Source organism: Mytilus galloprovincialis, chromosome 3, assembly GCF_965363235.1.
Source record: "Mytilus galloprovincialis chromosome 3, xbMytGall1.hap1.1, whole genome shotgun sequence".
Classification (NCBI taxonomy): Eukaryota; Metazoa; Mollusca; class Bivalvia; order Mytilida; family Mytilidae; genus Mytilus; species Mytilus galloprovincialis.
In genome coordinates this window covers 81962567-81978656 of record NC_134840.1, presented here as the reverse complement: position 1 = coordinate 81978656, position 16090 = coordinate 81962567, and the positions used below count along the sequence as shown (strand labels likewise).

At 32.9% G+C, this 16090-nt stretch overlaps 1 protein-coding gene across 1 annotated transcript; it reads left to right on the top strand.

The window, feature by feature from the left end:
- The first annotated feature begins 13606 nt into the window (after positions 1 to 13606).
- LOC143069123 (putative G-protein coupled receptor 75) lies at positions 13607 to 15682 on the top strand. The gene has a single exon (XM_076243596.1). The coding sequence runs from the start codon at positions 14077 to 14079 to the stop codon at positions 15511 to 15513; it is 1437 nt and encodes a 478-aa protein (XP_076099711.1). The 5' UTR covers positions 13607 to 14076; the 3' UTR covers positions 15514 to 15682.
- Positions 15683 to 16090: the final 408 nt, after the last annotated feature.

The window sequence follows — 16090 nt, the reverse complement described above, 5'->3', positions numbered from 1 at the left end:
TAACAACTATCATATTCCTGACTTGGTACATGCATGTTCGTGTGTAGGAAATAGTGGATTGAACCTTGTTTTCTATCTAGCCAAACCTCTTACTTGTTTGACAGACGCATCAAACTACATTATATCGACAACGATATGTGAACCAAACAAACAGATATAAAAGGTGTGTTATATTCTTAATCATTATTCAAACAAACAAATAAGTTACAGAGGCACAAACGGCATATAAACAAAGCACTTTAGCAAAAATGAAAGGCGAATACAAAAATTAACAATAGCATCAAAACACAAATACAGGATGTATAAGTACATATGTATCACAGAAACACAACTAGGCATATAGACAAACCACAATAGCAAAAAACGGAAGACAAGAATACAAAATTATCATAGCAAATTAACACAATGACGGAATGTATAAGAACAGAGTCACGTCAAATGGATATCACCAAAACAGACTAAACAGTAAAAGTTATATTCATAAAGACAAATAAAAGAATACCATAAAACGTCATTAAGATGATAAACAACGTCAGTAACCAGAATCTATACTTCAAGATCATCGTGTATTATTTGTAAATTTGATATGGAATATAAATCAACAAGGTATTGGTACCTTGCGATGAACTTTTTAGAAAAAAAGGATTAGATGTTCTTTGTGGTCCGGATTCGTTTTCTGTTAATCGGTACGGCGGCATACTACTGTTGCCTTCATGTACCAAGATATGAACCATTTATCAATATCCCTCGCTAAATATATATTTATTCATACATATTTGCATGTAAGATAAGATAAGATAAGAAAACTTTATTTTGATTCGGCATAAGTACAAATAAGCAAGTATGAATCCCAATCCACCATATTACAAACTTAAATCGACAAAATAGTTGATCACTTATATGTTCTAATTGTATCTACAACCATGCCTGCTTTTCATCGATTGTAATATTATCGAATGCAACTTAATTATTATCGAAATATAAAATAAAATAGTAACACTTAAGGTGAACCAACCATTTTGGTCAGAGTGTTGTCTTTTTTAGCACAAAGTTTCGAGAATATTTTTGAATCATTTCATCCGTTATCCTTCCGTCAATGTGTCCCAAAAAATAGTTTCCGGGCGATTCTTCAGTGTAAACATATTTATTTATAGTGGATTGGGAAACAAGTTATTGCAACTTATATTAATTCCTTTCCACTTTGCAGGTGCGAGTGCTGCTTTGCAGCGGTAAAAGTCTGCTCTTATTCAAATCTACAAGGGTGTCTTTTACGTGCAAGAGATATGGCTCTCTCTTTACATGGGTCAGCCATTTGTCGTCCTCATCCGACGGACTATCATCGTTTCCTCAAAACCATACTCGTAAATGGTGTCAAGGGAAAGCCGAAAATTCAGTCCCTGAAATTTTCATCCCAGGACGGGAATCGAACCAGAAACCTTTGTGTTTGTAGTCCGATGCACTAACCACTACATAACGGCGATTCTTTGTATATACTGTGGATTCATTATTATTCGTTGAATACCAATTTTCGTGGTTTTCGTGGATACAGGTGAACCACGAATTCAAATGTTCAACGAATAACAAATTTTCTATAGGCTTTGTATGAAGTGATTGGCAAAACCACGAAATGAAATATCCACAAAAACGCATGTTTTCCTCAATCCACGAAAATTGATACCCACGAAAATAAATGAATCCACAGTACGTCTTTTGTGTTTGAAATTGAAGATAGGGACGGGAAAGTAGTTTCTTCATTTTGTAGTCCATACTTCAAAGGTCAATGTTCCGTTACTAATAATAGATTTATGAAAAATTGTTTTTGGATGGTAAATTCATGTTCTCTTCTTTGATTAGACTGAAAGTTATATATCTATACTAAGATATGGTATACCTCTTGTGGCATACTGTCCTTGCGTAAAAGTCTTAACATACGGTCGTGCGGGGATTTTTCATTATGTTAAGCATGCCTTCAATTCCTTAGAGCTTAATTAATTAAAAAGATATGGTCACCGTAAGCCCATACCACATAGTCAGCTACAAAATGCCCCGAAATGAGAAATGTGAAACAATTCAAACGAGAAAACTAACGGCATACATAATCAGGCTAATGTATGTACTAAATAATGAACGAAAAACAAATATGTAGCACAGCAACAAAAGATAACCATCAAATGGATGTAAATAGAAATACATCTAACAAAAACACAGAGTGGACGTGGCTTAGTACTTGTACATCAAAACAACCAAAAGACATTAAGTACAGATCTTAGAGTACTGGCAGTAAATGGCAGCTAGTTCAAAGCCAATAACAACTTATAAAAATATAAGCCTATATTAAAATATCTACTACCGTTACTTTACTTTGAGTTGATCGACTGCTATCGAATTGTTTATATTTGTTAAATTTTCAAGTTAATTGTTTCTCTATGAGAGGACACGTGGAGATCATTTCTGTAATTTATAGTAGGTAAATGAAATAAATACCTATAAATACAATGTAACCTGTCTTATCCGACATAATGGGGGACCAGAATGAAATGTCGGATTAGGCAGGTTGTCGGAATACTCAGGTCTTTTCTGTAAGGATATACATATTTTGGAACCATTAAAATGTGTCGGTTAAAGCGGGACATTGGAATACTCAGGTGTCGGATTAGGCATGTTACCCTGTATATAAAAAATCTCCCAGTAAAAAGACGTGATCTTTATTTTTTTTTTTTTTTTTTTTTTTTTGCCCCTGTTCTGCTATTTATATGAGGTAAAACAAGGATATGATATCTTCGAACAAGTAGGTAAACAAAAATATATCTTTAAATAATATTTAAGAGATTGGCTTGGTTGTTTAATTAGCTTTATATATACTAGGCAAAAAAGGTAACGTTGCATCGGTTTAAATTTTTTAAAAATCACATATTAGTATGTTAATAACAAAGATTAAAACAAGTGACCTGATTGATTTATTTATAAATTTACTAATTTTAAAAAATTTCGGAAATGACGTATCGTATTTTTTTTTTATTTGAAACAAATAATCATTTTTTCAAAAATTTACTGGTATAGAGAGAGATGGAAGGAATCATTATGACTCAATTACAGCTTACAAATTATTTTCTCTAAAATGAGTATGACAAGCCTTAAGTCTCGTCTAAGAGATACTGGCGCGACAAATGGTCGCAGCGGTAGTGGCAGGCCACTTGAAACGACGTAAGTCCAGGAGGCACATCCGCATAATTCATCTTCGGAATCGATTTGCAAATGCATCACAAACTGCTCGACAAACACGCAGAACAAATAACAACAAAATATCTCCCCAAACAGTTCGGAATCGATTGCGTCTAGGTGGTCTAAGAGCTCGTCGTCCGTTGATGGGACCTATCCTTACGCAGCGTCACTGGCAAAAAAATAAAACGGTTTTCTGATGCGTGCGTACAGTAAATAGATAAATTGTTCATAGGTATAAGGTGACGGAATTATGGTATGGGACAGAATAAGCTACCAAGAATATACAGAGCTCCAAATACTAGATGGTAACATAAATGAAACAAGGTATAGCGACGAAATTTGACTGCAGTTGTTCTCCCGCTTCTCCGAAGATATCGTTTTAACTGCGTTTTTAGCAAACAATGCCCGTTGTCATGGGGCACACATTTCGATGAACTTTTTGAAGAATTATTATTAACAATATTCCTGTGTTGCAATGATCAGCAATGTCTTCAGATTAATTGCCAATCGAACATCTTTTGAACGAACTTTGACGATGTATCAGGAATAGCCGAAATCCAATTTTAAAAATTGTTACACGATGATGACTGCTGTACCCATCTTTTGAGTATTTTATTTATTACGTCTGTTTATTTCACGCATCATTGTAAATATAACGGAATATGATGAGACTGTCATCAAAGTGAGAGGTTTAGCGCTTTAAAACCAGGTTTAATCCACCATTTTCTACATTTGCAAATGCCTGTACCACGTCAGGAATGTGACAGTTCCCGTCCATTCGTTTTTGTTATTTGATTTTGCGATGCGATTATGGACTTTCCGATTGGATTTTCCTCTGAATTCGGTATTTTTGTGATTTAACTTTTTTCTCCATTTTTATAGATAGTCGACCTTCCAATGGATAGAAACAAGTGCCTTTGTTTTGAAGCCTCGAAAAAAAAATGTTTTCTTTCACTAAATGAGCTTCAGTTGATATCTATATTAGACCGGCATTGTTAGTGGTCGACTCTTCTTTTTAACAGTCGTAACTATCAAAGATATGCAAATTGCTATATGCAAACACGGACGCGTTAAATGTTGACCTATTTTGTTTGAAGGTAAATTGACGAAACCTTTCAATATACCTTTCAATTTATTTTGCTATCATGCTTTTATAAAATACCTACACATAAACTGAATAAATTAACCCTTTAACGGTGCTAAGGACACAAGTGTTTTAAACGTTTTAAAAGCCACTGTTTGTTTTTTGTTTGTTCTCGTTCCCATGCTGTAGTTTACCAATCTCCAGATCGATCGTCGCTTTCCGATATCGGTAGGTCTTAAAATTTGGAAGTCTGTTTTTCATGGTATCTTCTATACTATTAAACGAGAAGACCTCATTTTGTGTGTCGCTTCTCTTCCTTCCACAATAAATCAATCATCATGCCTCTGTGTCCTAGGTAACATGCATAGTCGCATTTGTCATCCATTCTTATGATTATTCAGATTGAGTTATTTGGGAGAAAAACGACAAAAAAGGAGTCCGGATATGATTCCGTCATCAGACTGACTTTTAGTAATAGTTAAGACTTCCGGTTTGAAGCATGCACAAACACAACCAATCGTATGATAGATAACAAAAAAATGAAAAATAAATAAGCTAATCAAATCGTTCTCCATATCATGGTGTTTAGATCGCAAGAACCACAACTATTATACCTCCTTAAAGAGGACAATTGTTTTTTGCGTTTATCTACATGCAAACTACAATTATACTACTTTAACATATAGAGACTCTCTGTATTCTGTCTACTGTTTTCTTTCAATTGTTTACTATTTAAGGGGTCATACCTGTTACATATATATTAAAATAAGTAAAACATGTGACACTTTTTTAAAAAACCAATCGTATGATAGATAACAAAAATGAAAAATAAATAAGCCATTCAGAGCGTTCTCCATATCATGGTGTTTAGATAGCAAAAATAACAACTATTATACCTCCTTAGAGAGGACAATTATTTTTCGCATTTCATTTCATGGTGTAAAGATCGCAAGAACCACACCTATTATACCTCCTTAGAGAGGACAACTATTGTTCGCGTTTATCTACATGTAAACTACGATTATACTAATTTAATATATAGAGACTCTGTATTCTGTCAGGGACTTTCTATGTTAGTATAGAAAGTCCCTGATTCTGTCTACTGTTTTCTTTGAAATGTTTACTATTTAAGGGGTCATACCACTTGCATATATATTAAAATAAGTAAAACATGCTCAAATTCATCTAAAACTACCTCGACCAAAATCTTTAACCTGAAGCGGGACAGACGGACGACCGAACGAACGAAAGCGAGGATGCACAAACTAGATGGGGCATAACAATTTATTATTGAAAGTGAAAATAGTGATTTGGCAAAAATGGAAGTAAAGTAGAGATTAGAGGGAGGCAGGACCTTTTTCGGGGCGTCGGGGTCGGGTGTTTTAAAGCTCGGGATTTGGGGATTGATCCTTACGGGATCCGGGGATATATTTTTCGATTTCGGGATATGAATTTCTTTAAATTATGCATCTCGGGATATCGGGATCAGGACCCCTCCGACCACCCCTCAAATCAGCCTTAGTCGGTCTTACTCATTTATACAAGATTCATATCCTACCATTGGCATGTTAGTAAGGCTCTCAAAAGAAAAAGCACTGATGAATTGTCCTTGAAGCATATTTTATTAGACTTTTAATGGTCTATATATAAGCAGTTACATTTATTTGATGTTTGAAACGGTGCAAATTTTTAATTTGATTTGACTTTTACCAAAAGAAGCATTGTAGCAAAAGAGAAGAATAATTGTGCTCTGAGGCCAGAAACACGAAAATAATTGAATTTAACAGAAAGGAAACAAATATCGGACTTTGGAAAAAAGGAGAGGGCTTTTGATACCTTTTATAAAATTCTCCATACATCATATCTTTTACAAAAAAATCATCCTACAACAGTTCACAAGCTGTATGTGCCTGCGATTTCGCGGGTGTGTTCTAGTAGGTAATAATTCTAGAATCTGGTAATGATTTATTCTATCGTAATGGATCCGGATGGTCATGAAAAATGTGTCGCATGACGTTCAATGAGCATAAGTTTGGTCTTATTAATATTACTTTTGCTGTTTGGTCTGTTTTCTGTGATTTCCATTTGACGTGGCTCGGTACTTATGCATCCCGTCAATGTGTTTATACTATCTTTCATTTTCGGTGGTGGTGTTTTGTATGTGCGACTTTCTGTGTTTTTTTTTTTTTGGTTCATATGACGTGACTGTACTTTTTAAAAACCCGCCATTATGTTATTGTTCTATTGCATATCATTATGTTATTGCCGGTTCTATTATAAATTTTAAAATACTTTTGATAAGGGACTTTTCGTTTTGAGTTTTCCTCGGAGTTCAGTATTTTTGTGATTACCTTTTTCGGGTTCATATATTTGTATCTATCTAAAAATAGTACCTATTTCATCTTTCAAATGGATTGTCGAAGGCCGTACGGTGACTAATAGTTGCTAACTTCTATGTACAAAACCCTTAACCCTGGCCCTAACATTAACCTAACTCTAACCCTCTATACATAAATCTCACTTCAGGGATTGAAGTTATTTAATTGGACGAAAAAGCTAAATACAACAATGTCTAACAAAGATTTATCGTGGGTATATGACTAGAAGGCAACGTTAAGAAGAATGCAGATCTTAATACAAGTAGATTAATATTTTCTCAGACAAAATATCACGACGGATCAAAACTCGGATCAACATTCCGATTTTTTTTAAATGACAAAAATTAGATAAAATAATCTTTCATGTTGCCTCAAAGTATAACATTAAAAAGTTTTTATGGAGGAAATCCGGATAAGAACCACAATTTTATGAATTAAATCTTCTTACAAATGCGGTACAGTAGATATGTGGAGATTTTTACAATGGGGTTTATATAAACACTAAGGTTGATGGAGTGTCTTCGTCGTCATAAAAGTAAATTGATCTAGCAGTGGTGTAAACATTGTTTAGCTTGTGATATTTTATCACTTTAAGTAGACAGGCAGACGACACTTCAGGGTGCTAGAGTGAAGAACTCTCACTTCAGGAAACTAGAGTGAATAATTTTCCCAAACAAGTGACAAGTTCATTTTTGTCTTCATTTTCTTAGGATTACTTATGTTGAGGTAAGTTAATTTTATCATATTTTTCTTTGTTTTATCATTTTTATTTATTCTTACCTGTTTAGAAATATCCTCTTACATTTTGCGTAGGTGGCAGACGGTCATTTTTTTTAACGCTGTATATATATATATACGTGTTTAATGTAAATTTGCACCAAGCAAAGTATAAATTTTTCATATACCGTAATGCCATTTTATTGAATGTTCTTCCAAACACACAGTTTACTTGCATTTCACCCCTTATTTAGTAGTATATCTGGCAGGTAGCTCTTTGTATCAAGTTCTGGCTAGTCGTGATATTGCTCACATGTTGTAAAAGTATTTATTGTTCTCTGAGATTGTTCTTTCACCGTTAGTTGTTTACGTTTCAGTATTTATAAAAGGATAATGGAGTTAAATTTCAAAACGACACGACCTAATGACACACAGAAATTATTTACATTGTATAGAGTTCCTTAATTAATGATTAACTTTTGAAAGTTGGTCCAAACAGATATTTATGTGTACGTAATTTGTGTAGCCATTTTGCTTTGTAAATTTAACTCGCCTTAGCTTCTTAGTCACAGTTAATACCTCTGATCTTAGTCGAAAGACCAGAAAGATTACTTTTGTTTGTGTCCCCTTTTTCCCAGGTAATTATTTATTTTTATCTGTGTACATAATGTATGTTAGACATCTTTATTAAAGATCTTGTTTACAGAGAGGTCCTTATACTGCATCAAGATCATTCGAATTTGTAACGTTCCATAGATATGAAAGTTCATATATTCTGGACTTAATTTCCTTTCTTTTATTTCTTTCTTACAAAATTACATGTTTACTGAAAATTGCAAGTAAACCGATTACCTTTCTCTGCAGTTGTCACTATAATGGAATCCTCTTATGTTATAGCATTAAAGTTGTTAAAGGGGTAAAATTGAAAAAAAAAAAGATAATTAGGAAGGAACATGTATAAAGCTAGTCTACATTCTTTCTAATACCTGTTTAGAAAATTCAATATATCAATTAAATAAAAAAAAAAAATCGGCGTAATTCCATTTCGTGTTCAAAAGATCGGTTTAATAGAATATTTGATATTTTACTCTTTAAAAATCCGTATTTCACCGAAGGAAGGCCATAACCAAATTTGAATAAAATCTATATTACTGACATAATCATGTTTTTTGATATTGTGCATAATACTGTTGATTGTCGATTGTTGTTATTGTTTATCGTTACTCTCTATTAGGCATGGTGCTGTCTACTTGTCTTTACTTATTTATGTTTAATGCCTCCTTGGTAACTGTTTCATTTTTTTTAAGCATTTATAATTTTTTTACATGTTCAGATGCATGTATTTTGCATAATGTTACTTCTTCCCTTTGTGACATTACCGAATAAAAACTAAAAACGTATCATCGAACTTGGTTTACCATGAGCCACCAAAACGATGGTTGCTACATGTGAGATATATTATGATCCGTTTGTCCTTCCGGAGTACCCAAGATCACTACTCATTTAATTGTCTTTTAGTACACGTCGTTCGAATTTTATGTTACATAGAGAAAGGTAGACTGTGATTGCCTTTTCTTTCTATTCAGTTGTTGTCTGCTTTGCTTCGAGTTGTGATTTGTATCGCCTGCTCCGCCTTCTTCCCAACTTTAATAAGTATCGTCTGCAATTTCTAAGTATGAACCATATGCTCACATGTTTAATGTGGCATAATGTTTTAATGTCTTCAAAGTAAACAATTACAAAGCTGAGTTACGTTTTGAAAATGGTACTGCTTATTTGAAATAAGAAGACATTTGCCCTATCTCTTTTTTTTTTATTCTTTTGCATTGTAAGTTTATTTACTATATTTATTGTCCATGTACATTGTAATTAGGATCCGTAAAGTAACCACACAAGATGAGAGAAATTTGTAATTAACTTCTGAAGATCTTTTATTTGCCTTTGTTCATTTGATTGAACGAATGTATACTAGAATGTGTCGTTTACGTGTGTGGTTCCTCAAGAATCACTGGGGACATTGAATAAGAAAAAGGTAAAGCAATTTATTAAGGTATGGCAATGCTATTTTGTAAGGTTGCGTCATTGATGTGTGTGGTTTCCCCTCTGGCTAAAGGCCCTCTGTAACTATCAAAGTTTTCTTGTACAAGGTTCTTGGTCAAACCGTCAAAGAGAACTTTGATAAAAAAAAAAAAAAAATTAAAAAAAAATGGCGGTATTGGATGGAAAACAATCTCATATTATTTTGCTTGAGACTTGGATAGAGCTGTGCAGGAATTATTCAATCCTCATGTACATTTCTCTCTGGTCAAGTTTTTTTTTATGAAAACATTGTTAATGACAGCAAATGACTTGGACTAAGTTTGACAAAGTCAATTTTTGTAGTCATGTTTATATTTAGAGAATTTTTTTATTGATTGCAGAACTTTGAAGTTTGAAGTTTGTAATATATTCGCAAATTTTCTGGCCTCATTGCGATTTAGACTTGGATATGCATCTTTTGTTAAAGACTGGTGCGTTGACCTGTAGATGTTATTTTGAATTTTATGGGTTGTTGGGTAAATTTACCTGGTCAAAGTTTTCTTTGCTTAATGTTGTGTTGAAAAACATATAATCACTTGGCCTAAGTTTGACCAAGTCAATTTTATTTGGACCTATAGTTATTTCAAATAAACAAATAACCTGAGAACTAAAAAAAACTTATAAATTTATACTGATCTTTTTTTTATTCCGATAAGCGTTGTTTATTTTTTAAGGTAGAATGCGTTCTTATTTTCTTATTATTTTCAATGCATCTTTTATCCTTAGAGTAAAACTCATTTGATTTTTATAAAGATATTCGAAAATGAAATTAGTAGCAACATAAATTTAAGTAAATAAATGTTTGTATACGGTTAAACTGTTAGCTTAATAATTTAGGTTTTTTTTATATATAAAAAAGATGTAAACACATGTTTGTAATTTTCTTAACTTAGTAATTATTTCCAAGGTATTTAATTGCAGTTTTTTGGATTTTTATACAAGGGTTACATTTAACATGTATGTACCATGAACCCTTTGTTCTTTAAATACATTATAATTTTATAAAGTAAGTTTTATGTTGTCTGGAATTTACATATTCAATGGCTATACTTTACATGTCTCATGAACCCTTTGTTCCTTGAACTTTTGTTACAAACCCAATTTAAGTACATTTTTTATTCTTTATCATTTCTATATCATGCAAATATGACAGACTATAATTAGGCCAATGTTGCGTTTTTACTTGTTTTTTTTTCTTCACCCGTTTAAAGGTAGTTTTTAATGTCTGAGGTAAAAGATTTTTTTTTTATTTCCAATAAATCTTTTGAAGATGAACAAAATCCGAATGCTTAAAGTGACACACGAGCTTAAGTAAGATCAGAAGTCAATTAGTAGTCTAGTAATGAACTTCTGGTATGATATACAAAAGAGCTAGATTATTATTTAATTCTGATACACGTTATACACGAATTATTTTGAAGAAAAAATATATTTAGTCAGCAACCATTTGATTTTCTGGGGGGGGGGGGGGGGCTAAGGTTTTTTTTTCTGGACAAATTTTTTTTTTTTCGCCTGCGGGGAAAAACAATCTATTTTTTTCGCGACAAGTCGAAAACAATTTTTTTCTTTCCATTTTAGCATTACATATAGTGGCAGCTGAGGGTGAAACAAACAATTTTTTTTTCTCAGAATCAAAAACAAATTATTCTTTTCTCCAAAAACTGGAAACAAACTTTTTTTTCCAAAAAAAACCATAGCCCCCCCCCAGAAAATCAAATGGTTGCTGCCTTACCAATCGATAGACTGCTAGATAAAACAAATTAAATAAGGAACAAAGAGAAGTTTTGAGAAAAATAGATACCAATGTTAGCTTTTATAAGTTTGTGTTTAAATTTGTTCTCCCTGGATGGTTTGTAGCATTTGAATATATGACTTGACGAAAAACAAATTAAAAAACAGAAACGGCCTTTCGAAGTTATTAAATTTGGTAAAACAATACGCTATCTTAAGAAGTTGTATGGTAAAGCAAAACAAAAAGGGCGAATTAAATGAAATTGTTTTGATGTTAAACGTCAGGTGTTCGACTAGGTGGATAATAAATTAAGTTCGGTATCATAAGATTCAATAAACATTTCACAGCGGGCTTTGTCGTTAATAGGGAATTTGATATTGACAATGAATATTCGGGTTAACCCACAGTAAAATTTTGTGAAATGAAATCCAAGACGGATTGATATTTGATCGACCGGCGAATATAAAAATCTCGGAGACATTGGAATGATGTGGTCTAAATGTATTACTGTACTAAACGACCAATTTTCTATTATCACACCAATTTTCACTCTTTTCAATTATTTCTGATTCTATACCTTTACAAATTAAAGGAGGTGTAGGGGGTACGTTAATACGACAGCTACCTATCAAAAAAATATAATGTAAAATAAATGAAATCTAGAGGGCAACATTCAGTCTTCAACAATTATAGATAGATGTACATACAATATATTCGGATCTAAATCGTCTCAAATATATGATCCGCCCGTAATACAAAATGTTTCAAATAGCGAAAACCCAATTAAGATAGGGTATACGACAACTACTATAAAAAAGGTTTTCTGAGTTGGGACAGGAACATGCATGACAAATGAAGGGGTTAGAGTATTTCTGTTTAGATCTCTACTCCCATTTAAGGTGCAGATACAGGGTTTTGATAAAAAAAAAAAAAAAAAAAAAAAAAAAAAACAAAGGGGGGGGGGGCTGGCAATCCACCTTTTGGAGTTATACAAGTTATATGAGTTTATGCATATATTATATATATAGCCCCTAAATCTGGCTCTGCATCTCTTTTTGAATCTAGTTCTTTTAAATTGTGTTGGTCTATCTATCACTAAGAAACCCAATTAATTTCAGATAAAGTTTAAAATCAAATTTGTCCTTTTTGGTATGCAAAATCTAATTGGCAGATATTTTGTTCACCCTTTTTGACCTATAGGTGAAATTTTGCATACAATTTTGAAATATAAGAGAGTTTTTATCTTTTTATGCTACTGCTAAATTGAAAGTAATTTGATAAAACTTTTCTTTTGGCACATGATATCAATGAACAGATGAAAAATATTTTTTCAAGATGGATACAATTTATTCTAATATTCTGTTCATTTTCATTTTATTATCTCCTTTCTAATTATTTTCATAGGAGATTTTTAAGATTATAGAGTATCTTGTTTAAAGTCAAATCTGTTTATCATGGTCCCTTATTAAATGCTATGAATTTTAACATCATATCTGAAATCTGAACAATCTTTCTTTTTTTTCAATTTCTTTTCTGAATTAGATATGAGCTGATATAAACAGGATGAAGGAAAATGAAGAAACACTTTGTGAAGATGGCTTTTAAATGTTTTGTAAAGAGATCAAGTTTTCAATAGACGGTTTATACACTCTCATTACGGGAGGCCTTATGAAACACGTCATCCATAAAAACTGTATTTAACACAACAAAGAAGGAGAAAAGTTAATACAGTAGATTTCTTACAGTTTTCCATTGTGTGTCCTCGTCAAAATTTTAAGTCTTTGTCGTCTGCAGTGACATATATACAGCATAATCAATCTGCTTAGGCCCTGTCACTTTACAGTTCGGCAAGGAGTCGATCGCCGGATCAGGTTTCCATTGGTATAGTGAATATAATAACAGGCTGTCAGATCTACCCGTCAAATCACGCTATAAATCTATTCATACACATGGTATTCATTATTCATCTGAGCGACGTTCATTAAAAATGTAGTAAATTGTGCGGATATAATATTAACCTTTTTACCTCTGAAGTTCTTTAAGCCAAAAGACATTCCGTTTTTCAGTTCGGAATCAGTGCAGCTTAAGTGTTTAACTATACGAATGTTTTAACCATCTTTTTTAATTTATTGGCAGGATCTGTGTGGATTATATGCTTTATGGTAAAACTGATGTTACAATTTGACAAATCGTTCAAGGAATGGGAGCAATTAGGAACCGTAACATTACCGACAAGAGTGATAATGAAACATATTTGCCAAATCTTTAAGACGGAGATAGAACAGAGATAAGCTCGTCAAACTCATTTTTTATCTTCACAGACAGCAAGGGAAATCTTATAGAACGAAAGTGATAATTTAACTTCAGACTAAAGTGAAAATACATCTGCCATCAAATAGCAGATCAACAGACATTAGTTGTTTATACTCTGCAGAGAGATGTGAATTTGTTGTAAAAATGCAATAAATCTGAGTGATAAATGTTTAATACTGCTGTTTTGTGTAGGATTTTTGTGAGGTTACAGTGATGTAGCGAGGGATAATGTGTAGTGACATGGAAAAAACGAAACATTTTTCATTTAAAGCGTCTACAGTATTGGTGTAATCGCGTGGAAACTCGTCCCACTTTAACTTGAGTAATACAAAACTAATATTTTATTGTTTCTTGTCTGACTAAATCTGCACATATTATGATATGTCGTAAATACTTTAATGTTTTAAGTTGGGATTGTTAAATATATAAATAATTCCATACTTTAATATAGCCGATGGGAAGAAATATTCATTGACCGAAAGTTTGTAACTTTAAACCTGATTAAATTAATTGCTACAAGGGAGTTTTTGCAACACCATGTATTAAGTTCGATGCCGTATTTATTCGAATCTAAAGATATGTTGTCCGGGTCAAGTAAAATATATAATACAGTGACAATTCTACACATGATGACGCCAAAGAGAAACTGTTCACAAGAGGTGTCATCTACGACGTCCGCGTTCGTTGGAACGGTTCACACGGCCTCACTTGCCGTCTGCACAGTGCTTATTATTTTCGTTTTACTTATGGGATGTATCGGAAATTCTGTTGTGATATATGCTGCAGTGAAAAAGAAACGAATTCGAACGAATTTTGACGTTTTAGTTCTAAATTTAACTGGTGCAGATTTTATTACATGTACATTTTTAGCACCGACATATTTATTTTTACTGTATTCGGAACCACCTGTTCCGAAAATGTTTTGTGGGAGTGTATTATTTTTGGGATCTGCAAGTGGGATGCTTTCCTTATTCACATTAGTTGCAATAGCTCTTCATAGACTAGCCCGAGTTGTGGGACAGGCTAGTGGAACATTAAGTATCACAAGAACCGCAATAATTCTCACCATGATTTGGATATTTAGTTTCACTTTGAGTGTCGGAGGAACACTTCATGTAACACACAACTGGAATCCGAACCAGAAAACATGCCAAGCTATAATAAATAGCAGTAATCCACAACTACAAAACTTCGTATTATTCTTTGTGGCTCCTGTGACAATTGTCAGTTTTGTGATCGTGGCACTGTCGTATATAATTATTACAATAATGGTTCACAGACAAACCGATAAACTTAGCAAGACAGTAAGTACACTACCTTGTAAACAATGTCGAAATTTAATTAGGCAAAACTGTCCAAGTAGAAAGTGTCAAACGTGTTCTAATTCTACTTTCCCCTATCGGGATAATAAGGCGTTGACAATGTGCCTCGTGGTCATTCTTTTGATGGGACTTTGCTGGGGACCGCTTATTATTTCACACTTTGTGGAACTAGCCACGGGAGAGTCAATTACATTATATCAAGTTAAATTATGTGGAATAGCTCTAGTCTTTCTTAATAGTGCTTTGGACCCGTATATTTATGCACAACACATTGGGAAAATAAAGCAAAGATATTCGAAACTGTTTAAATTAGTACTTCAGTGTTGTTCAAATAACAAAGCGCCATCTAGATTACGTGCTACTGACAATAGAAAGCCTAAAGCCATTGGTAAAGTGGGCCTAGACAGTCGTTTTAACCATGACACGAATCCAGGACATAATAGTACCCGAGAGCTTCTGGAAGAGTGCAGAACTAAAGGAAATATAGAACAAACAAATTTTCACAAAAATCTAATAATGCACAGTGACATTATACGGAACTCCAACTGCAACAAAGGTTATGATATTATGAAAACATGTCTGGTTGAAGAATCGATAGGTTTCATCAATGCATCATGTAGTCAAGGCTCGGGAAAAGACATTCCGAGTACGGCAGAATTTCAGTGAGTGTAGTCAAATCTCGGGAAGAGACATTCCGAGTACGGCAGAATTTCAGTGAGTGTAGTCAAATCTCGGGAAGAGACATTCCGAGTACGGCTGAGTATGCAGTTTATGGATGTAATTTCGTGTTCATTTCATCTGTTCTAATTTATATAAAACGATTGTGTATTATTAATCTTGTTGAGTTAGTTTTGTGTTTTAATTTTAGTATTCAATAATTTTATCCATTTTAAAATCCACAATGGAAAAGAAAGCATCAGTCTTGTGACTAAAATTGAAAGATTTTTTTTACAACATATTAAGATCAACAATGTGTCATCTTTTAAATTTTTTTTGCGCCCTCTTTTTGGAAGGTTTTTTTTTTAGTGGTCTGAGTTAAAAAAAAAAAAAAAACAACAAAAAAAAAAAAACAACAAAAAAATCCAAACAAACGCATAAAATAAAACGTGGTAAAAATATAAAAAAGTCTTAATATATATCAATCATTAATTATTTTGTTAAAAACATAACGTTAAATACTGATTTGTATTTGCTAGATAAAATCATTTAAATGATTATTTAGAAGAGAAACACTGAAATGAAG